The 24,042-nt window shown below is 44.4% G+C and overlaps 1 protein-coding gene across 3 annotated transcripts in view; it reads left to right on the top strand.

The window, feature by feature from the left end:
* The first annotated feature begins 3,874 nt into the window (after positions 1–3,874).
* Positions 3,875–24,042, top strand: part of quob (quattro b) — a 30,190-nt gene continuing 10,022 nt past the window's right edge. For 2 of the 3 annotated variants that reach the window (XM_077014325.1, XM_077014324.1), the window contains exons 1-14: positions 3,875–4,269; positions 12,529–12,726; positions 13,714–15,592; positions 16,550–16,744; positions 17,174–17,297; positions 18,723–18,816; positions 18,958–19,044; positions 19,354–19,470; positions 20,576–20,674; positions 20,771–20,919; positions 21,041–21,179; positions 21,925–22,047; positions 22,312–22,506; positions 22,665–23,935. In XM_077014325.1, coding sequence (XP_076870440.1) covers positions 4,267–4,269; positions 12,529–12,726; positions 13,714–15,592; positions 16,550–16,744; positions 17,174–17,297; positions 18,723–18,816; positions 18,958–19,044; positions 19,354–19,470; positions 20,576–20,674; positions 20,771–20,919; positions 21,041–21,179; positions 21,925–22,047; positions 22,312–22,506; positions 22,665–23,935 — 4,673 coding nt within the window. In that variant the 5' untranslated portion in view covers positions 3,875–4,266. The remainder of the gene's footprint in view (positions 4,270–12,528; positions 12,727–13,713; positions 15,593–16,549; positions 16,745–17,173; positions 17,298–18,722; positions 18,817–18,957; positions 19,045–19,353; positions 19,471–20,575; positions 20,675–20,770; positions 20,920–21,040; positions 21,180–21,924; positions 22,048–22,311; positions 22,507–22,664; positions 23,936–24,042) is intronic. The other variant, XM_077014323.1, reaches the window with a different exon arrangement.

The raw sequence follows: 24,042 nt of genomic DNA on the forward strand, positions 1-24,042 counted from the left end.
TTCAGGCCCAGAACAAAAGAACTCAGTTAAACACAGCTGAGATGAGTCAGAGCAGTGGGACTTCTCAAAGACAGCAGGGAGTCAGTCATTCAGACTTACACCCACCGACCCACACACACACACACACACACACACACACACACACACACACAGCCTAAACAAGTCCAGGAGAAACAGTATGACTTGCATTATCAGTATGTGCTATGGTCAGCCAAGTCTTTGTTTACTGTGTATATTAAAAGCATGTGTGTTCAATAAAAGCTCTGTGTAGGTCTTCTACAGCCGGCTTGTTCTCGTGCTCATGAAAAGACTTCCAGTGCATTTACCTAAAGCACATTTAAACATATTTGGGTCAGTGATGACATGCATATTTTTGTGTCTGAAGTTGAACTGAAGTTCATATTTTTGTGATATTATTTCCATAATCAGTTCATGACATTTATCACTTTATTTTAGAAAAATCATTTAATACAATTTTATTATATTCAAATTACATTACATTTGATGTTATGTTTTTGCATCTCAGATCCACAGTCAGGTGGCTCAATGGTCTGTGCAGATGAGCAGACTAAGTCTGGTAAGACTGGTACAGACTGGTAATATTGAGTTTTAGGGAGACTGGTACACTTTCCATGTCAGGTGGTACAACCAATGGAAAACAATAATATTTTATTCTCTTTTAATAGCAGTCAAAAGCCACTACTAAATTGAAGTCTATTTCATTGGAAATAAGTTGCAAATGTCACTATATGCAGTATATAGCTGTGTTATTAAAACTATGAGAAGCATGTCTTGCTGAAGTAAGAGAAAGTCAACCATCTCGATAAACTCTACAACGCAAGACTGGATAACAGTTTGTTTTGCGGTTATTACTGTTATTCATAGTCAGACCTTTTGGCTTTTAGAATTGTGACCATGCAAATATTTTTCATGCATAATAGTTATCAGAGGAGGAGGGAGATGGTCAGTCCAGAAAAGACCTGGACAACAGGACTCAAAGTGTTCAGAAATGTTTACTTCACTGCTGTTAAATATTAGTGAGATAGGAAGTGATATAAACAGTGGCTCTTACAAACAAGTACACACATATGAAGGAAAGATTTAGCAGAGTGTTTTATGGGGTGCAAAGTCAAATTTAGGAGTGGACATACTAATCTTACAATTAAATATTACCAGTCCATCTATAATCTGAAATGTAATTTTGAAATGACAATTATCATTGAAATATTATTTATTTTATGGTTATGCCGTCTATATTACCTTTACATAAAGAGATGGAATAATACTATATGTGTCAAATTTCATCCGGATTACTGGTTCATATTATGGACAGAGTGTCTGCTTTCTTTTATATCATGTATGTGTCTAGTGTTACATTTAGGTAAAGGGATTCTTGTTTACAACATGAGATAGGAAAAGTTCATGTTGTTCTGATTGTGTACGTGTGTGTGCGCTGTGATTGTTGTAAGGATTTAGAGGCTCCTCCCCCTCTTACACAGACAACCAATCCCCTGCTGCACTCTGACCCCCCACCTCTGGACACTTTAACGAGATCTGTCAATCCAGCCTGCCTCTATTCACTAACCTGGTTCCTCTCATCCTCTCCTGCTGGCCTACAGAGAGGTCTCATTAGCTCCTGTCCTCACTGTAGCCATTGTCTCTCCTACTTTTGGGGTCTTATGGCTTTGCAGTTCTCTCTCTCTCTTTCTCTCTCTCTCTCTCTCTCTCTCTCTCTCTCTCTCTCTCTCTCTCTCTCTCTCTCTCTCTCTCTCTCTCTCTCTCTCTCTCTCTCTCTCTCTCCTTGTCACACCCCCTCCCCCACATCTGGTTTAAATGAGACAGGGGTTTAGGGAGCATGTCAGTTGCATCATGCCTCTTTGATCTGACATCGTCTCCAGACCAGCCTTTCTTCATTTCTGGACATCAGAGGCATGCTGAAATAAAAACACTGACCCCTTTCTCCCCTCCACCCTCTCTCTTTCTCTCTCTCTTTCTCTTTACGTCTCTCTTTCACCTTCTCTATCTCTCTACTTCTCTCTTCTTCTCTCTCTACTTCTCTTATTTTCCCCTATCCCTTTACCTCTTTCACCCTCTCTCTCTCCCTCTCTCTCTCCCTCTCTCTCTCTCTCCCTCTCTCTCAGCCCCTTGCAGACTTCACTCCTGCTGTCTCGGCTTCTCCTTTAATCTCTTTGCACTCGGTGTGTTTGGACAGACATCATATGGCTCTGAAGCCCCAGATGAACAAATAGGAGAACGGTGTTTAAACTATTCTATGTATCTATGTAGGATCCATGTATGATCTTCTGATAGATGTCTAGTATTACAGTAACAACCTGTCTTCTAATAACCTCTGAGTATTGTTGTCCTTTAATAGAAATCAGATAGAGAGAGGAGAGAGGGAAAGAGAGAGAGAGAGAGAAAGAAAGCTAATGAAGGCTGCTTCTGAAGCCCTTTGTTCAATCTTGGGCCAAACCATCTGTCAATCTGATGCACATCTGGAGGCTCACATCTGTCACATCCTGCTGTTCATAGTGAATGTATGTGTGTGTGTGCGAGAGAGAGAGAGAGAGAGAGAGAGAGAGATGAAGAGAGATGTACAGCAAGAGGGAGAGAGATGAAGAGAGATGAAGTGGGAACAAAGGAAAGTGTGTGAGCAGGGCCAGCAGGAGGAGTGTAGGAAACCTCCTCGGCGGAATGTAGGCCACGAGCGTTCCTCCCTCCTCACACCACGAGCGTTCCTCCCTCCTCACACCACGAGCGTTCCTCCCTCCTCACACCACGAGCGTTCCTCCCTCCTCACACCACGAGCGTTCCTCCCTCCTCACACCACGAGCGTTCCTCCCTCCTCACACCACGAGCGTTCCTCCCTCCTCACACCACGAGCGTTCCTCCCTCCTCACACCACGAGCGTTCCTCCCTCCTCACACCACGAGCGTTCCTCCCTCCTCACACCACGAGCGTTCCTCCCTCCTCACACCACGAGCGTTCCTCCCTCCTCACACCACGAGCGTTCCTCCCTCCTCACACCACGAGCGTTCCTCCCTCCTCACACCACGAGCGTTCCTCCCTCCTCACACCACGAGCGTTCCTCCCTCCTCACACCACGAGCGTTCCTCCCTCCTCACACCACGAGCGTTCCTCCCTCCTCACACCACGAGCGTTCCTCCCTCCTCACACCACGAGCGTTCCTCCCTCCTCACACCACGAGCGTTCCTCCTCACACCACGAGCGTTCCTCCCTCCTCACACCACGAGCGTTCCTCCCTCCTCACACCACGAGCGTTCCTCCCTCCTCACACCACTTCGCTGAAGAATTCTTCTTGTGTTATTCTGCTCTCACTCGTCCCATGAAATTGTCAGGAAAGCGCTTAAATAATATGCACAGGCGTTTTGCTCTCACACAAGCGCTTTTGTATGTGTGTGTGTGAAGGGTGAAAGAAGGGTGTAACCATACATTCCAAGCAGTCTGCTGTCTCTTTCTCTGTTTTTCTCTCTTTCTCACTGTTATTCCCTCTTTCCCTTTTTCTCTCTGACTTGTTCTCTGTCTCACTGTCTCTGCCTGCCTCTGTCTGTGTCTGTCTACCCCGTCTCTCTCTGATAGGAAGAGCTGAAAGTGACAGAATTAAAAACCAAATACAGGAAAAGAAAAACTTGGAGGTCTCTTTGTCCTTGAATGAAGTGTGTGTGCGCACACATGCGTGTACGGATGTGTGTGCCTAAGTCTGTCTGTGTTTATGCCCATATGTGTTTATGAATGTGTGTTGTTGTATGAGTTACCATGCAGAGCGAGAGGGAGGGTGCTTGTGTGAGAGAGCGAGACAAGGTCCAGAATTGCCACTAAGGACAAGTTTGAAAAGACTTACGGGGATTTCCTCTGAGAGAGAAAGCTTTTCTCCTCCCCCTCCCTCTCTCTCTCTCTCCCTCTCCCTCTCTCTCTCTTTCCCCTCCCTCGCTCCCTGGAGAAAGCAGGGCTTCAGGAAGCAGGAGAGGAGAGAGCAGAGCAACAGGCTGCCTGACACCTTTCAGAGTTCAGCTTCAGTCGCTCTGGTGCAAACGTTGGAGCCTTCACTGTAGAACGGCGCCTGGCTACTCCAGCCAAAACACACCGCCCTCCCCACACCGGACGGCCGGGCAGACATGGCCGCCCCTCTGCGCGTGAAAGACCATGAGAGCGACTCCTGTCCGTCTGGCAAACTGAACTGCTTTTTAAAAAACGGATTAACAGTTTAGAAGATGACCACGGGATAGCGTGGATACTATCAGCAAAATGGTATGACAGTTGGAGCTACAGTTGCGTGAATATTTTGTGTTGCAAGTTTGTTGTCCTGTGCTACTGACCTAGTGCCTTACAAATTCCCAGACTGGCTTGTTCAGTAAGCAGTTCTGGAGAGGTTTGGGGTGAATGTGTTTGGATTAGGGCAGTATAAATGTCTGAGTTCAAACATAGCTTGCAGGAATATTTAGCTTGATCTGGGCTGGCAGCAGTCAAGTTTGCACAAGGACAACCTGTCGCCTCACATGTTATCTGAAGTTTTGCTTTTGGTGAGTTTGTTTTAGCAACTGTTGTGCTTTCTTAGGTTTAAGGAGAAGGCAGAATAACCTCGTGCTTAAGATTGTAAGATTGTGTATGAAGAAAAGGCAAAAATCTTATCTCCTAGAAATCAAAATCAAAGATGGAAAAGTTGTGTTTAAACTAACCTTTCATATATCATTGAGCTCTGCTTCTGTCTTGTGTATGTTCTAAAAGATGTTTTCCTTCCTTTTTGAGCAAGAGGTGAAAGGCCTGCATTTCTTTTGGTGGGAGCTACAACGGGCCCCTTTGATTAGAGTGCAATTAAAGTAGATCACACAGATACTTAAAGGGTGAGCGAGAGCATGTGAGCGGAGCGTGCGTGTGTGTGTGTGTGTGTGTGTGTGTGTGTGTGTGTGTGTGTGTGTGTGTGTGTGTGTGTGCGTGTGTATGTGTGAATGTGTGTGTGTGTGTGTGTGTGTGTGTGTGTGTGTGTTTTCTCTGTTAAGTCCTGTCCTTGTGGGGGACTTTTATTAACACTTATTAGCTATGCCAGAGTGACTGGCTATGCTTCAGTTGTAATCAAGAGAACAGTTCCCACACAGATACACACACACACGCACGCACACACACACACACCCACTCACACACACTCCACTCCCGTGATATGGTACTCTAGATTTCTGAAGGTATGAGTACAGGTATAAGTAAGGGAAGGAGCTATTACAGAGTAAATTACAGTCATTACAGTATTGCAGTGATTACTAAGTTCAGGCTTCATGGCTGTGCTTAAATCTTTGCTTCCTACAGTGTTTTTTCCATAGGATCATACACACAATCTTACATACACCTGATACAGGTAGTTACTGAGATGTTTCCCTGAAGCAGTAATGTGAAGTGTAACAGAGATGGATTCATCACTTTGTTCACAGATGAGCAGTAATTATCCAAGTGGTTCTCTTCCAGGAAAAGGTCAACTTCGAGAAGTTATGTCTTCTTGTTAAATAAATAAAGATGTAGAATTTCTCAACATACCTTAAGCCGTCAGTTTGAGTTCTCCTCTCAGGAGTTAAGGTGAAACCCTACGAGGTTGAAACTGTACAAACATGCACTATAGAGTAGTGTAGGAGAGTAGACTAGGTGTGGGTGTGTATGTGTGTCAGAGAGCAAGAGAAAGAGAGACAGGTAGAGAGAGGAAATGAGAGATGTGTTTTATTCTGGTAATCACATCCTGACAGATTTTCAGTTCTTAATTATGCAATTTATGATAGCCTACTGCGGCACGCTGTGTTAAGAGACAGTATTGTTATTGTTTTATGTGTTTTAATATACACTCTCCAGACACTGTGGGTCTGCGCTTTCTACTACCTGACAGCTCACTGCTGTCTGTCAGGCCGGGGAATTACGAGTCCTAAGTGGACCAGACATCCCCGCCATGGTGGTGGCTGCTCTAGTCAGGGTTCAGTGGGACGCTGTCTCTTGCTTATGATGTGTGAGTGTGCGAGACAGCTGTTTATTCTTCACCAGACGTCTTCACTTGTTTACTCCTCACACTCACAGAGAACATTTGTCACGTCTTACATAATATCCAGGTCACGGCTAATTCTGGACCAATATTGCAAACAGCAAAGTCAACACATAAATTTTATAGATTTCTCTGAAGAAGCCTCTTTTTCTCCCTAACACGCACCCACATCTGTCTTAGGTATGTTGATGGAGAAGACAGTATAATTCATCATGATAGAGGACTGTAACAGCACAACGGTTATGTTGTAGTGTGCCTTTTGACTCTGAGATGCCAATACATGTGGATTTAACAGTCAGACTTTGGCTCTGAGGGTTCCTGGCGTACGGCTCCCCGGGGTTCTTGTTGTCCATCCTTCCCAGCTGTGGAGAGCCAGGACTCAACACACTTGTTTCTGCCTGCAGTAGTTGGCTTGTCTGTCTGGCAGCAAACAGAACACATTCACACAAACAACACACCAGCTCTCAGAACACACACAAACAACACACCACCTCTCAGAACACACTCACACAAACAATACACCAGCTCTTAGAACACACTCACACAAACAACACAACAGCTCTTAGAACACACTCACACAAACAACACACCAGCTCTCAGAACACACACAAAGAACACACCACCTCTCAGAACACACTCACACAAACAACACACCAGCTCTCAGAACACACTCACACAAACAACACACCAACTCTCAGAACACACACAAACAACACACCAGCTCTCAGAACACACTCACACAAATAACACACCAGCTCTCAGAACACACACACAAACAACACACCAGCTCTCAGCACACATTCACACAAACAACACACCAGCTCTAAGAACACACAGTGTGTCCTCTACAGCATTTCTAGAAAGGTAAGTTCACATGAGGCCATGACTCAACACAGCTACAATCCTACACACACACACACACACACACACACACCTTTTTAGATATCCAGTAATTACGAGCAAGGTTGCTATTTAAATCATGGTGACCGAAACGACCTTAAAAACACCTCTGGCAGTAAAACATTCATAAGGGTAAACATTCACTGTAATGATGACTGAGTGTAAATAGAGTTATCTGAGCTGGCTTACATGCAGTCACTCACACTGTTGACATATCTGCTGAAAGTTGTGAAAACTATACAAACAAACAAAACAACGACAACAAAACAACACCTCACACACACACACACACACACACACACACACACACACACACACACACACACACACACACACAAACACACACACACACACACACACACACACAAACACACACACACATTTTCCCATTTCTTTACTGCTGAGAGAGAGAGAGATTTACCTGTTAAAGCTGATGTGTTTTGGCCTGAGGGAGAGGGGCTAGCACAGGTTTGTATTGTTGTGCTAATTTAGTCAGTGCACTTTGTGTGTTGGGCATACGCCAACCGCGAAGTGCATGTGGAGAAATCAGAGCAAGAGGAACCCTCCTCTATTGGCAAAAATCTCCAGACCTGAGCTGACCTACCCATCTTCAGACAGCTTACAAATTCATGCATTAACTTGTTTACTGATGCATATTTCTGGCCTAGTCAAGACTTGCTGTTTTGCTCCGTTTCATGCAGTATGGCGGGGTGGGGGTGTCGTGTCCGAGTCACTCCTGGGTGTGTGGAGCGTGAGCAGGCTCTGAGCCAGTCAGGGACCAGACAGCTGAGCTCTGTTCTCTCAGTGAGCTGAGGGTTTCACTCAGTGAGATGTTGAGTCATCTCAGTCCTCTTATTCAGTACTCCAGCACTCGTGGTGGTTCAGCAGTTTTAGGAGTTTGGATGCCATGAAAAGCACGCAGGCAGAAACACTCGACACTAGCTCCGCTTTTGTTAGACACAGACCGCAGACTGTGAAAAGGTGGAGTCAGGTTGAAGACCTGCCGTTCTGTCAGAACCTGCACAGGTGCTGCGTAGATGCTTTGCATGATCGTTCCAAATTCCTTATTTGAGAAACCGCTGATGTAAATTCTATTGTTGCTCCCTTGTCTGGAGTAAAAACCGGACAGAAATGTCAAGCATATGCTTATAAATCTCTGAGAAGATTTGAACTCGCAGGTGGTCTAGGACTTTAAAGCAATCTAAGCATGCCACTCTGTTCTTGACTCTGCTGGAGATCCTCTATCCTGAAAGCTTGCATTTACTGGAAAAGAGCATTTGTTTAGTTAACATGCCGTTTGACCCCATATCAAAATGGAAACTCTGTGTTTGGGATTCTTGGGTCTCAGTTGGGAGTCCCAGTGCTCTTCATCCACTAGCAGGCTTGAGTAGCGAGGAAGACATCAGAGTCCATGACATATGATCCACAGTTTATATTGCCTGATGGCTCAACTGAATCAAGACCAGTCATGTCAGGTTTTGGAAATAGCTGAGTGTGGGGTCAAAACAAGCTTTCTGACAATGCTTCTAAATGATGATGCTAATACATAAGGCACACTGACTTTGATCTTCACCATTTGGAAAAGATAGGACAAGCTGACAGATGAGTGCTTCCTGTCAGAGATGCTGGTGGATTTATATGAAGGAATGAGGGAGTCGGCGGATTACGAATAAGTATGAGGGATCACGGGATGAAATAGAGGGAAGGCAGCTAATCATAGACGGGTCAGCAGACAGATGGGACCAGATTCTTCTCTGATGTGGTTTGGACACACTGTCATCTTGGGCTGCAGTGAAAGATCTTGAATGGGACTGCAGTGGTGTGAATGGACAGCATTATGCCAGAGCTCCTCCTGTGAGGAATTACACCAGAGTGGCACGGGGACAAAGACAACAGTGTCCCGTTTGAAGAAAGGAAGCAGGGACAGGATGAAAGGGGGAGAAGATGGAGATACCTGCTGGGAACAGACAGAGTGGTTGTTGAAACTCGACAGCCGAAAGTGCAAGACTTGTCCTGCGCAAAAACGGAAGACATGTTAGATTAGGGTGACCTGACGGAGGTCTTATTTTACTTTTCATTTGTTTTGTTGTTTTTTTTTCATTGTGTGACACTGAGGTGCTGTGTGAAGTTCAGAAGAAGGTTTGGAGGTTGCTTTGGCTGCTCCTCTGGTCTCCCATGCCAAATGCAAGACAAGTCGAAGCACAAGCTGTTATTTGAATTTACGATACCTTAAAAGTTGGTGGATGAAGTGTCTTGAGTATGAGATCATAATGCCTTCCGACACATAATTAATTCACAGAGCACTGTATTTGTTCGTTAAACCATGACAGAAGTGTAGGCTTACCCCACAGTCAGACATATGTGCAGTCAGCTCATGTGTAATTACAGAGAATCCTAAAGATCTCCATCTCCAAGAAAACACCGATTAGTAAAAGCTTGATGACTCCGGTAATCTTACAATTGTAATGAAAGAAGCCTGCTGGATTTAGTGACACGGACCATCCCTTAAAAACATGTTACTTCCATAAAGATCTTTATATATTATGTCTAGAGACTCATCAGGGGTTTCCTGAGGTTAAAGTTCAGGTGTCAGGCATGAGACTCAGAGGCTGCCCATGCAAGCCATTAAATGGCTCTTAAGTGGTCACAGTCTCCTGAATGCAAATAGCAGAGGAGGAGAATGCATGCCAGACATGATCATTCCTCACCTGGGGCTCTCCAGATGCTGCTGAACCGTGTTTGGCCCTCGGAACGACTGAAACAGCGGGGTGTGGACGTGCAAGAGGAGATGAGAGTGGGCGAGCAGACCTACGGGACCAGAGAGAGAGAGAGAGAGAGAGAGAGAGAGAGAGAGAGAGAGAGAGAGAGAGAGAGAGAGAGAGAGAGAGAGGAATGACTACACAGAGTAGTGAATGTTTACTGAGATAGAGAGATAGATAGATGGTATTTACGGAGTGAGAGAGTGGTGGAGAGAGAGATAGATGGTGTTTACTGAGTGAGAGAGAGGTAGAGAGAGAGAGAGGGAGCCAGAAGACCCTGGAGGTTGAACAGCAGTGAAAGGACCACCCTGAACAAGGAGCTCATGCCAGGAAAATAGGCTAACTGTTCAAATGATAAAAACACTGCTGACATCATTTAACCTTTTTTGTAATCTTAAGATTTTTTTCCACTGTTCATAGATTTGCATGTATTATTGATCGTATTGTTGCTATATCATTTGGTGTTTACGCTGTTCATCAGGCTAAAGTTCATGAGCTCCAATCAAAAAGCACTAATGTCTCCAAGTATGTGCAGTGACCGTTTAATTATAAGGAAATATTTCGGAACATACTGTTGCAATGAAGTTCTTGATGTAGAAGGCTGGGCCTGGATGAGACCACAAACATGAAGATCACATCTCTGCCTTTCATCAAGAGCTACAGCTGTGATGCATTAATATCTCCAGCGTGGCCACTAGAATTCACTCTGCGTCCTCCATGTCCACGCAGCTCAGCGTCCCTCTATCAAATCAACTCATTAAGGCCAGAGACTGGCTTAGGAGGAACGCTGGTGCAAGCATTCTTCTGAGGTGAGACCATGGACCTGCTCACCCTGACGTCTGCGTTTCTGCATGACTAATATAGCCAACGCCACCCTGAAGTCCTGGATTGGGCCTTTGTAGTGGGGAGAAAATGAAGCTCTTTAAGCTCCTCATCATCTGTCTGTTTACAATTCAGAACAGCGAACCGCAAAATGATAGGTCGAAGCATCCTGGAGAATAGGCGACATATACAGTTAGGGTCCTGTTTCAACCACAGATGTCAGGGAACGTAGATGTTTAGAGGGTAAGGGAATGAGAATTCTTTAAATATCATACTGGTATTTGCCCCAGACAACATTTATGTCTGAACCAGACAACTCTGCATATGTTATGGACACATTCAGCATGGACTCATCTTTTTGAAGCTGTGTTCATTGAGTCTTGGCATGTTTGGTGTCATTTTTCTACTACAAGGAAGAGCACCACTATATTGTATGGCATTTGGTTGGATCTGAACAGCTAAGATGCTCCTTGTCTCATCCTACTACCATCAGCAGTAATTAACAAAGATGAGTGTGTTAGCTCTTAGCTGTCTTTGGTATAAACCAATGACTCATAACTAGCCATGTGAATACTTGAGAAGCCAATTGTCCGATTACTTTTGGTCACCTATATTGGACAGACTATCTATAAAAGGGAATGTAATATGTACTGTATATATTTAATCTGATGTAGACATGCATATTTAACTGTAGAGAGACTGAGTCATTACTTCGTTTCAAATTCACTGTGCTTCCAGGATTACAGAGCCAAAATAACATGTCTCAAGGATGACCTTTTCCTATGTTTGTGGCTCTATTCCAGACAGATAAACTGCTTCCTGTCTGGGATTTTATCTAGGGCTGGTGGTCACAGCAGTCATGTCTAACTAGAGTGTGAGATGATCTGTGCCTGTAGTTTTGATATGTTAAAAAGTCTTTGGTAGCTTCCTCACCATTTGGTTCGAGTCTCTAACTCAAACCTTCGGTCTGAAAACCATCTGAATCACTGCACGTGTCTCGTGAGCTCATGATGCTGGACGCTGCTTTAAATCTGCTGTGATGTGTCTACACAATGGGCCGTGTTTGTTTGTAATAATGAGGCAGGATGAGGGGACAGGTGCTCAAATACCAAAGGGAAAACAGCACAGGGAAAAACGGGAGAGCCATGAAATGGGAACAGCGCTCATAATGGTACATGTAAAGGTAATATCAAGACTTTGTGAAGACCGTGAAGAGGAGTGTGGTTTTTATAGTCCATGGTCATTATGATAATCGGAAACAGATGTGCTCATTATTCTGGGAAACTGGAGAAAGGTGGAGCTGAAGCAGGTGTGGTGTTGACCCGCAGTACAGCAGGTGTGGTCACAGAGGGTATGACATTATTGTTTTCACTGGACATTTCAGTCTCTCCATCTTGCTGCCTTAGTGTCTTCAGAACTCTCTCCAGAAAAGGATTAAACTGCAGCACAGAAAGTGATTCACTTTAAAATATTTCAGTGTTAACTTGCCACACTTAATTCCGGCACACAAATTGCTTGTTTACACTCAAACACGCAAGCATAAAGTGGCAAAGTGTGTGTGCAGTCACAGTCATGTGACACAGAGCTTGTGTTTCCTTTGTTCTTTTCTAATCGGACCTCTGTGCAGTTACCCATTTCAAATGAGCTGCGTCTGGAAAAAAAACATTCCAGGGTCGCAGTCTTTGTTCAGCAGTAAACTCAACCTCTGCACATCTCGTCAGACTCGATGAAGCCAAAACAACCAAACTCTGATTTTCTGCGTGCCTCATCAGGTGTTCGTCTGTGGTGCAAATTATTTTTTATAGAATTTGTAAAAATCCAGAAACATTTCTTCAGGCACTTCAATTGTTTTGAAGTTGTCTCAAGCAGCAACTGGTACTTTCTACATGAATAATTAGGGTATAATGGGCTGACTGTATGTGCGTGCCCTATACGTCAGGCCCTAGAGTGATATACTGAAGTGTCTCTGCAAACTCCCCTCCCTCTCTCTCTCTCTCTCTCTCTCTCTCTCAGAACCCCTCCTCTTTGGACTGGTCCATTCAGGGCGCTTTGTCATCTCTTTTCCCCCCATTTGAGGCCACTGCTCCAACCGTCCTGAGCCAGCTCTTTCGCACTATCGAGGAGCGTTACCATGGCGATGCACTGCAGTGTTTGCTGGACTACCTCATTCCGGCCAAACACATCCTAGAGAGTGTTCAACAAGCTGCCTGCGTGAGTCCAACTCACTGATACCACACACAACAACATACACCTCACTGATACCACAGACAACAAAGTACAACTCAGATACCACACACAACAAAATACAACTCACTGATACCACACACAACAAAGTACAACTCACTGATATCACACACAACAAAGTACAACTCGCCGATATCACACACAACAAAGTATAACTCGCTGATACCACACACAACAAAGTACAACTCACTGATACCACACACAACAAAATACAACTCACTGATATCACACACAATAAAGAACAACTCACTGATATCACACACAATAAAGTACAACTCACTGATACCACACACAACAAAGTACAACTCACTGATACCACACACAACAAAGTACAACTCACTGATACCACACACAATAAAGTACACCTCACTGATACCACACACAACAAAGTACAACTCACTGATATCACACACAACAAAGTACAACTCACTGATATGACAGTAAATAGAGCTGAAGTAAGTCTACATTAAGCCTACAAATTGTGGTAAAAATGTCAGACACAGAATGTTCAGCACTATACATGCTGGATGACTCCTCATGATCAGCAAATATTATCATTAAGTAAAATCTGGGTTCAACTTAAGGTCATTGGAAGGTTTTTTTTTTCAGTCTTGTGGATTTCTGTGGCACAGATCCAAGCACGCTACTTTCTTGTCCACTCGACACAAGATCATTTTGATTAATCTCCATAAGCAGTATGAGCCCTCCAAGAGAGTTCCTCTGAAGGGCATTCAAAAATGGTTGTGTGCATGCCAGTGATCTCTACTGTACAACAATAAAGCAAATCTGACTGACCTCACAGAACAACTCTAAACAACTACAGTGAAATAGTTTAAGAACCATAGTGAAATTAAAAGCCGAATGTGCAGTTTATTTGCAATTTGCGGTGCGAATTAAACAATACCGTTTCTAATAAGTGCTCTCTGTCTGTTACCTCCTTGTGCTTGTCTACAGGCTGAGTACTCAGATGTGTTGTTCCTGTGTGAAGGCTGGCCGCTCTGTTTGAGAGATCGCGTGGTGATCCAGCTAGCCCCCATTAACCCCCTGCTCTTACGTCCTGGGGATTTCTACCTGCAGGTGGAGCCCTTTGGGGAACAGTCGGCCCGCATAGTCCTTAAGAGCCTCCTTGTGCAAGAGGACCTACTGGCCCAGGACAGCCTGGTGGGTTTTAGGGCTCAAGAAGGCCCCACAGTAGAAGAGGCTCCCATCCCAGAGACCTCCTACCCTTGTATTTTTACTGAAGCTTGGCTAAAGGAGGTGAATGAAGGACGTCATGGCTACCAGCTACAGCGGTGTGTTCTGTCGTCTGATCAGGGGATTGTGAAGGTGCCCTGGGCTGAGGTGGTCAACCCAGAGTTTCTGGACAAACCAAAGGTTCAGGTCCCTACAGCACCAATGACATCATGTTCAGTAATAATGCGAGACAATCAGTCTCCCGAAGAAGAGCCTAAGTCACAGTTTCCCGTAAACCTGGCCCCGCTTGAAATAGAGACCATGATCCTTCCGGCTAAAGACGGAGTTGCGGTTTCAGTTCGGCTGGTGGAAAGTGGCAGCAGGTTGGTTAAGGTGGATCAAGGCACACCTGTGAGCCATTCTGTGGGCAAACCTGTTGGCAGGGTCTCCCCTAACACCTGGGACAGCAGGCATAATAGAGAACTAGAAGGGGAATACGTAGACCTCTTGGATTTTGCCAAGGACAAAGAGGTTTTGGGTCTCAACAAAGCCATCATTCCTACAGTCCCAGTTTCTTTCAGGCCTGCTCCCTCTCCACCAAAGAGAAACAGTGTCCCTTGTGGCAAGTCATCACAAGGAGCAATGAACGAGGTTTGCATTCCATGTTCAAGAAGCAAACAGTGTCCAGAAAATTTCCAGAAGGGTTCAGAGTCCAAATGCAGGCATCGGCAGTCTTATTTAGCAGCTTTAAGAAACCCTGTGAGTTTTGAGAAAGCGAGTGTGATGGCAGCCTTGGATGAAACATGGCCGGGTTCAGGGGAAGTAGAACCAGGCAGTGAGGGACAAGGACCTAGCCATGGGCTTGAGTCTGTGCACTGTCCGGCAGACAGGAGTTCAACCAGACTTGGGCCGAACCCAGTGCAATCGTGCAAGAATTTCTCTCAACAAGATCAGAATCTCGTTCAATCAAATATGAACTCCAAACATTTTGATCAGAACTTAACAAAGCCCTTGCTTCCTGCACACTTTCCTGATATTCTTCCCGTACTGGAACGTAAGGCATTTCCTGAAAGCAGACACCACTACCTGGGTGAACTCCCAAGGCAGGAGCCCAGCCCAATGCGTAGCAGTGGCCAGAAACATGCCAAACCCCAAAACTTACCTAAAATGGGACTACGGGCTTTGCCCGACCATAGCAGTCACAGACAGGAAGCTAGTGCTTACAAATGTCAAGGTGTAGGAAGGCAACAAATGAATAATTTTCAATGTGGACTACCATCCCCTCAAAAGGATTTCACACAGCCTATTGGACAGAGGCTTTCTCTTTTTCATCATCCACAGAACAATCAGATGCTGCTTCAGGACCAAAGCGGTCCTATGGACAAGTGGTTTTTCATTGACAACAAGCAATGTGGTGAAAGCTCTGTGCAGGTGTTGAAACCTTCAGGCAGAAGCAAGTCTAAAGGACGCTCCGTGTCCTTGGTGACGGAGACAGCCAGAGAGTGTGTACAGGTGGAGAAGCTGACCAGCAGGAGTCGAAGTGACGTCTACCCTGAGATCATCCCCATGGTGCCCGCAATCCATGCCGTGCAGAGCAACAAATGCAGCGTGTTTGGCCCGGTGTCCCCAAAACTGAAAAGCAAGAAAGCCGTTAAAAATGGTATGAAATTTGATCATTTCTTGGCCTGTGAGATATCATATTCTGAAACAGACTCACTGACTCTTATTTGCTTGCTTACACAGATGCTCACAATGATGGACTATGACTGTTCTTTTCATGGTAGATTTCATTTCAAGCAGTTTCAAGCTAGAGTTCACTTTTGTTTTCAGATTGAATTTGATCTCAGACAGATTGCTGCCCAATATGTAGTTGTGTTTATAAGACGTACATTACTCATAAGCTTGTGTAAGCATGACTGATATGTGTGATTGTTTGAAAAGAAAACAAATGTATTGTGTAGTCTACCCTCAAGCTATGCAGACATATACGTCTGGTTTGCATCCGATTATATGGTCCCCATGTCATTGTACATGCGTGTGCCAAAACCAATCCCTTACAAACGGGTTCATTTAGAGATGGCCATGACCAATCTCCTCCGCAGAGTGAGGAATGTGCTGCAACGACAGTTGAAAAGGTCGTCCAAAAAGAGTGTATAACAATGTAAGGGTCAAGGGTCAGAGGTCAGCAGCATGGAGTTCCAGTAGGGAATTCTTTCACTCCTCTCCTCTGTCTCATCCCCCACTTCAGCAGAATGAGGGCATTTATGGAGTTCCGAATGCTAGCATAAAGGGACGGAAATAACACGCTCCCCTCATTCCTGAGTCTTGTCTTTTCTTTTCTTTTTTTAACTGGAACACAAGAAGCACTCAGTTATTGGAAAGTGTTATTCCGAGTCCAACTGCTCCACCTAGTGTAGCTGAACAGTCATGACATCAGTCTAGCAATATTAGTATTTTACATCCAACATTTGCAAAAGGTTTTGGGGTGATTTACATGGTTTATTGGAATAACAATGACCTGTAATGTAATTTAGGGCACAATGGACACTGGCCCAGTTCTTGAGATAATCTGCAGAAATGTGAGTGGTGTTTTTTCCTTTTTCTTTTTCCCTTTAAGATACCAGTCCTGGTGCAGGTGAACTTCAGCCCCCTCCACTTGTGAATGGGCTAAAGTACCAGGGCTCTCATGCTGAGTTGCCCTCAACAGCCCCGCCCCAATGCCCCTGTCCTGGGCATGCAAATCAACTGACTCCTCCTTCACTGGATCCCTCCATCAAGAGCCTTCTCCAACTGGGCATTGTCTGTCTGCCAGGTGAACTATTTAGGACACTTTAATGTGCAGTTTTTCACCTCATTTATAAAGTCTACACACATTTGCCAGTAAATCATAGCAGCCACAGACATCTTGAAATGGCCAGTTTGTTTTTTAAGCCTAATTTCATCAGAGGAATTTAAGCATGCTCATGCAGAGGCCATTTTGTTTCATATAGTTTTTTTAAGGAAACGATAACAAAAAATGGAATGTGATGCTTGATGTAGGATTTTTTGTGTCCTTTTTCCCCAAGTCGATGGTTGATGGTCTCAAAACACAACTGTGATGTTATGTGTATGTGCAAGTGTATGTGTGTGTGTGTGTGTGTGTGAAGGTGATGAATAATGCATAACTGCACCCCCTGTGCCCTGACGTCACACTGTGCAGCATTAACGTCACAAAATTCCATCGGCTCCGTGTCTCCATCAGGCAGTCGTGACAGAGCGGGCCGAGCCATACTGGAGGTCCACGGGGGTGGAAAAGGCTGGGCGTGCCCCCCACTCTGCCCTCTGGAGCTGTGTAGACTGTTCCTTTACCTGCACTCCATACCCAGGTCAGCCTTAACTCGACACACTTCAGCTTACCAACACCTATCAGCTCATTTGAATACACTTGTAAATGTGAGGTAACACTCTAATTCAGAGTGCGGCAGATGTGATCAACATGTGTGTGTGTGTGTGTGTGTGTGTGTGTGTGTGTGTGTGTGTGTGTGTGTGTGTGTGTGTGTGTGTGTGTGTGTGTGTTCAGTATGATTGGTCGGTTGGCTCAGTTCAGAGAGACACTGATTTTAAACATTTTGTGTAATACTGTGTTACTTGTTGCATCTGCTGGTGATTGTATATTTCGTCCACTAGAAGTCAGTATGAGGACATCTCTGAGGTATATGGTTAGTTAATGTGGATTTAGTGTCCACACTAGTACGGGCCCAGAGGTGTATAATCCAGGTTCAGAAAGTAAAAGTCCTCACCAGGATTTTGCTCAAGCTTGCTAGATTTTCTAATTAGTGCAATCCAGGTAAAATGAGTGGAATTAACACAATCCAGGAAGCCTGAGGAAAATCCTGGTGAGGACTTTTACTTTCTGAACCTGGATTATACACCTCTGAGTACGGCATTATGTTTTTTGCTAGCATGCTTGATAGATTTTTGCTAGCACGTTTGATGTCAGTTTAGGGCATCCCTCTGACATGTTTCATGTAATTAATTGTAAATACTGGCAATCTGATATACCCCTTAAACTGAAATCCCCAAGTTCTGATGGCCTTTTAGCCATTATCTCCATAGAATATTTTACAATAATCAAATTTATTTAAGAATTCATAGAAAATATTGTGCCATGTCACTATGGAGTCACTTTGAAGGGTTTAGAATTCCAATTATTACTATTCCAAGAATTCCAAGAATTCAAATTATCACTACTAATGGTGAAAAAAGTTCAAAGCTGACAACAAACATTTCAGTAAATCTAACAGTCGCACTTTGTACAATAAATTTCAATCTCAGAAATTGTGATAACCTTGCCTGAACTTGTAGGGAAAAAAGTGTAGACACTGTTGTGTTTAATCATTAATTTGGCTGCTGACACACATAAAATTTAAAGTCAAGGCAAAACCTTTAATTCTTTCACTGGCTGAAAATGATGAAAGTACTGCCTACGGCATTCTCTGGTGTAGTGCTTTATAAAAACCAACACATGCTTAGATGTAAAGGCTTGTGAACCTTTTAGAAAAATCTGGATCTTTGCATGAATGGCTCCAAAAATATGACTCTATAACAAGTAACAAGGTGAAATTAAAAAGGTGCACAATGACATCGTCTTGGTCGTTGGTAAAAGTAGAGAAACTACAGCAACAGTGCTGAATGTCCTCTGACAAGGTGAATTATCACCCTTACTGTGCACTAATGCCATTTTAGCTTCTGCCAAAGTTTTAGTATATTAAGTACAATTCTACAGTGTTTTTGTGTACCCCACTGTGTAGGAGAGAGGTGAGAGACCTTGGATTAACTGTTGTGATTGACAGCAGGAAGTGCCCGCCTCCCTCGGTTCTGTACAAGGCTCTGCTTATGGTGCAGGTGAGTTCATATATCAGTTCCATGTACATGATTACATTATCACTATACCAAAACATAAATAATAAGCCGCTGTAAAAGAGGAGAAAGTGTTAAATGGTCTTCAGGTGAGCAAACATACACACAATGATGTGTGTGTTTCAGGAGCAGGCACTCCATGCTGTACACAGTATCTTGCTGTTGGTCGATAAAGACCAAAGTCCTCGACCAGAGAGAAAACCAGGACTACAGGTGAAGATTTTCATGTTTCATATATCTTTACATTTCCCATATTTCTAATTGCTGTTAACCAAATAACCAATTACACACACACACACACACACACACACACACACACACACACACACACACACACACACACACACATACACATACACATACACACGCACACGCACATACACATGCACACACACACACTCACACACACACACACACACACACACACACACACACACACACACACACACACACACACTCTTCAGCATCTTAACTAAAGCTCTCTTTTAAACGTGCTCTCTCTCTTCCCCAACACTGTTGCAGGTGGATATCGTTACATCCCTTAAAGCTCTTCATAAGACTGTGCATAGCCAGCAGCTTACCTCAGAACTCGGAGGAACTTTTCCTTATAATCACACAGACTGGCTACAGTTCCAGCAGGTAAGGACCTAAATCATTGTGCAACCTATTTCTTAAATATATAGCTTGAAGCGATTCACTGTTCCAGAATAAACACAGGCATGTTTTCTTTTTACTTTTCAATAAAACTCCACCTGTTTAAACACTGCTGAGAGAGACAGAACAACCCATACATACATCACTTCCACTGTAATCCTTGTGAAGCATTTTTCTTTTATAAATATTTTCCTTATCTCAAACACCTTTTGAGAGGTACTTGAGCTAACTTCTAAACTATGGTGTATACATACACACACCAGTAGCGAACCGTGACCTTTAAACCTGGGCCCGCTACCCCCCCCCCCCCCCCCCCCTCCCCCCCGAAATTTTTTTTTTTCCTTTCTTAATAAACTAAATAAAGAAAAACTCAGACGACAGTACAGCTTTAAAAACGCAATAAACAATAATATCTGTACTAGATAACATCTTAAGCAAAATAAGTTTCCAAACAAAATAAGGTTCACAGCTCCGTGGTTCTCGGAAGCGGAATATGTAAACAACGCGCACGAGGACGTCAAAGGGATGAATCGAAACTAGCTAGCGATGGTGCTAACGACAGCTAGCGTCGCCACAGCGGGCGGAAATTATCATACAGTTAAGCCCGCCCACTAAGAGAGAAGATATGATTGGTCAATTTTGCTGTCATTTGAAACTGGTATTGCGCTGAATTATAACTGCCAGGCCCTCTGTAAACGAACAGCGGGCATCACAGTCCTGATAGGGGGAGACACAGGCTCACAGGCTTCCACTCAACCCCTCACCTTCCAACACAGATTGAATAGACACGGGTGAATATTTTATTTGCTTATATTTTTGTAATTGTTTAGATGTCGAATGTCAAACTGTAAGTAGATAAAATAAAATTGGATAATTATATATATAATGCTTTAAGAATATTTTAGGCCCTCTGAGAGGGCGTAGAGGGCCCTGACGGTTCCCCACTGACACACACACACACACACACACACACACACACACACACACACACACTCATATATATCAGGCAGTGATTACTTCTGCCACATACTGCAGAGGGTATACGCCATCGCTTCTGTTTTTAGTAAATATTTATTCCTTTCTGTGGCAGAAACTCTCCCTCTTTGAGCTGGACCTGCATGGTGCAACCTCATTACTGCAGAGAGCTATAAAGAACCTGGACAGTAGCAAGACAACAGAGACGGCTCAGGTAGAAATGGTAGAAATGGACGCTGAGCGCACCTTAAACTGCAGTGTGTATGTTGATTCGCACTGATTCGTCTCCCTAACCAACCCGATGCTACAGGATGTGAAGAGTTGTATTCAGGAGCAGAAGACCTTGATGAAAGAGGTACTGGAGGACACGCGGATGGTCACTCTTCAAAGGGAAGGAGGTGCCATGCTAGCCAGAATGCGCAGGGAAGAGTTTCGATTTAGCCAGTCTGAAGACTACAGGTGAGCTCCTGTGATGCTGTGATGTTGCGCGAGTTAAATGAAAAGATTTCTTCTCTCTGGCTGTTTCTGTCGTGCTCTCTCTATTTATTTTCCTCTTCATCTCCCTTTCTTCTTCCTTCAGGGACGCCATGGAGGCTGTGACTAGTCTGTATAACCAGGTGGAGGAGGGAGTCCACATACTGGTGATGAGGTCCAACCAGTCACTCCAGCACCTCGACCATGTGCTGCTACTGAGGGAAACAGAGGAACAGCTCATTACTGTAAGACCTCAATGCTCAGCAGAATGGATTAGGTCTGTGTATTGTTTGGCTGGTCACCTGGGTTGACTTCCACTATCCTCAAGAATAAGGTTAATGTGACACGGGAACAGAAGCAGAGGGAGGTGGAGGTTGGGCTACGTATTCTTTAATGCAAAGTGCTCAATAACTACTGGTGTGCAAATGCACGACAGTCACAACTTGGCTGGTAGAGGTGAGTGCAGCAAAATGTCTCCCTCAGTATAGACACAAGGAATGCACAGCACTGAAGGGAGGGACTTGCAGGCATTTAAACTGTGAGATTAGGAATTAGGGATTAGGAACAGGTGTGCAGAGTAATCGGTAGGTGGGTGAGTGTGAGCGGGGGAGTGTGCGGGAGGTGGAGTGTGTGAGCGGGGGAGTGTACGGGAGGTGGAGTGTGTGGGAGGTGGAGTGTGTGAGCGGGGGAGTGTATGGGAGGTGGAGTGTGTGGGAGGTGGAGTGTACGGGAGGTGGAGTGTGTGGGAGCGAGCGTCTCCCTTGAGGTGGTGGACCGGCCTGCCGTGACAGTTAACAACAAAATACAGACAACCTGAAGAACATCAACAAAAGTAATTCACTCTGGAAAGGATTCACGCGTTCAAAGAAGGAAAAAAGGGCAGGACTGACATTGTTACTAGCAGCATCATAGCTGAACTCTGACACATGACTAAGTAAATCAAACAAGCAATGAATCTGTAATCTCAGTTGGGATTACTGTGTCTTGCAGACCAGGGTGTGGTGTGAGGAGGAAGAACAACGGTGGATGAAGGACTGTCATTTAACAGAAGAAACTGGAGAGCGACTGGAGCAGAGACTAGCTGATCTTCACGCTGTCCTCACGCAGGCAAAGGTGAAATATGAGGCTCTGCATTTTGCTGCCTACATGTGTATATGCACACATTCCAAACTGCTTGAAATGTATCAGCATCAATGGTTTCTGAACATAATACATAATGTTTAGTGTATCATTTGAATGCTTAATGATGGTGGATTAATATGAGAAAATTTAAAGATGTGTCTTGAGATTATAAGATTGTAAGAAAGTTAAAAAATACATTTGCTATGTAATTTTTACAGTTTTTTCACAGACGTTTACGAAATGTGTTGTTCACAGGAAAAAAAAGAAAAACAACTGCTTCTGATAAAAGAAGTGGAAAGAAAGATCCAGGGGACAAGTTATCCTGAGACTGGCACTTTTCATCATAACACCATGAAGTTCAGAACCAGTGTGGCCGCATTCCTGCTACAGGCTGAGCAGTATAAATCCAGCCTGGAGTCATTTATCAGTCTGCATAATTTCTGTGAGGAGGTTAGCATACAAACCTCAGAGAATGTATTGATTATGATTATCCAACCTGTAATCTCCTAGGGGTAGCTGAAGTAAAGCTTAAGTGACATCACTTCATATATCAAACTTTGGGATCATACATTTGCAATACAAATGAAACATTTGTGTTTCTTTGCCAGGCCTTATCTCTTAGCAGAGAATGCAGTCACAATCTGGAACAGATGGAGATGGGTAATTCCTCACAGGAAATCAAATTAAGCAATTTGAAGACCTTGGAACAGAAACTTCAAGTTTTTTCACCCTTGCGTTTTGAGGAGGAGAGATCTAAGGTCTTGACTACACAACATCAAGGAGAGATAGAAGTGTGGACTGAGGCCCTGGCTGAGTGCCAGCGTGCCAGGCGGAGGCTGGAGGAGACATTGCTGGGGTCTGATAAGAACCAGACATCACAGGGGCCTACACTGCAAGACTCTGAGGTGCTGAGGAGTTCTGAGGCACCCTTGCAGGCTTCTTCCCCTCGTGAAAGCAGTGCCTCCTCGGGCGACATTGCGCCTGGCCCTCAGGGGACAGGGGTTGACAGTCAGGCAGAGAGCACAGGCAGACACACTGGGAGTGACGGTGAAACATTGAGCTTGTTTCATCTCTGTTATTCACCAGGAGGGAAAGCCAAGACAGGGGACAGTGAACCTTTGATGGACCATGATGTATGTAAAAACATAACTAAGAACTGTAAGGAAGAGTTCAGAGCTGACCTTTCATCTCAAACACAGATAGAGGAAACTCCAACACATGCACCGTTCATAACATCATCCAGTGAGAAAGGTCCTTCTTTTACTCTTCAGGATCAGCTGACTGAATCCAACAACTCTCCCGTAAACCTAAAATCAAGCACTGACAACAATACGGCATTAAAAAATGTCCTAAAACCAAGGAGGTTTTCTCGCAAGCATCACAGTGAGAGTGATCTCAGAACCATTGACCTTGCTGCAGGGGGTGACAAATTACCATGGAAACGAGCCTTAGGGCGATCACACAGCGAGGGTTCCTGTGTGAATTCTAATTTAAAATCAACCAGCTGTCCTGTATCTGTGCACAAAAGCCATTCTACAAATAAACCCAACATGTTGCAAGATGATCAGAGTTCTGAAGCATCTCACCAAGACAATCTCTGCCTTGACTCTCCCATCATGCAACTGGAGTGGATCCAGATGGGTAATACAAGCCAGCAGGTCCCTCTAGTTCTCCACGGCACTCAGATATCACATCAAGGGGACGTCTGCTCAGGTGTCTACAGCCCTACAGGAGCCTGGGAAGATGAAGGAAACAGTGGAGTTACCCCAGATGACAGGGCCTCAGGATCCTACCAGTTAGGCCCTCTAACTCCAGATGGAATGCAGGACCGTTCAGCCTGTAGTCGTGTAGCGGCACCAGAGAACAGCAGTAATGCACTGTGAGTAAGCAGACGAATTGGACATCACCACCAGCAAGAACATCTGTATGCACTTATAGGTCACTAGCTTGTTGTTTTCAGGAAACGGCAAAGCCCCTGCTCAGAGT

The sequence above is a fragment of the Brachyhypopomus gauderio genome, chromosome 8, assembly GCF_052324685.1.
Source record: "Brachyhypopomus gauderio isolate BG-103 chromosome 8, BGAUD_0.2, whole genome shotgun sequence".
Lineage (NCBI taxonomy): Eukaryota > Metazoa > Chordata > Actinopteri > Gymnotiformes > Hypopomidae > Brachyhypopomus > Brachyhypopomus gauderio.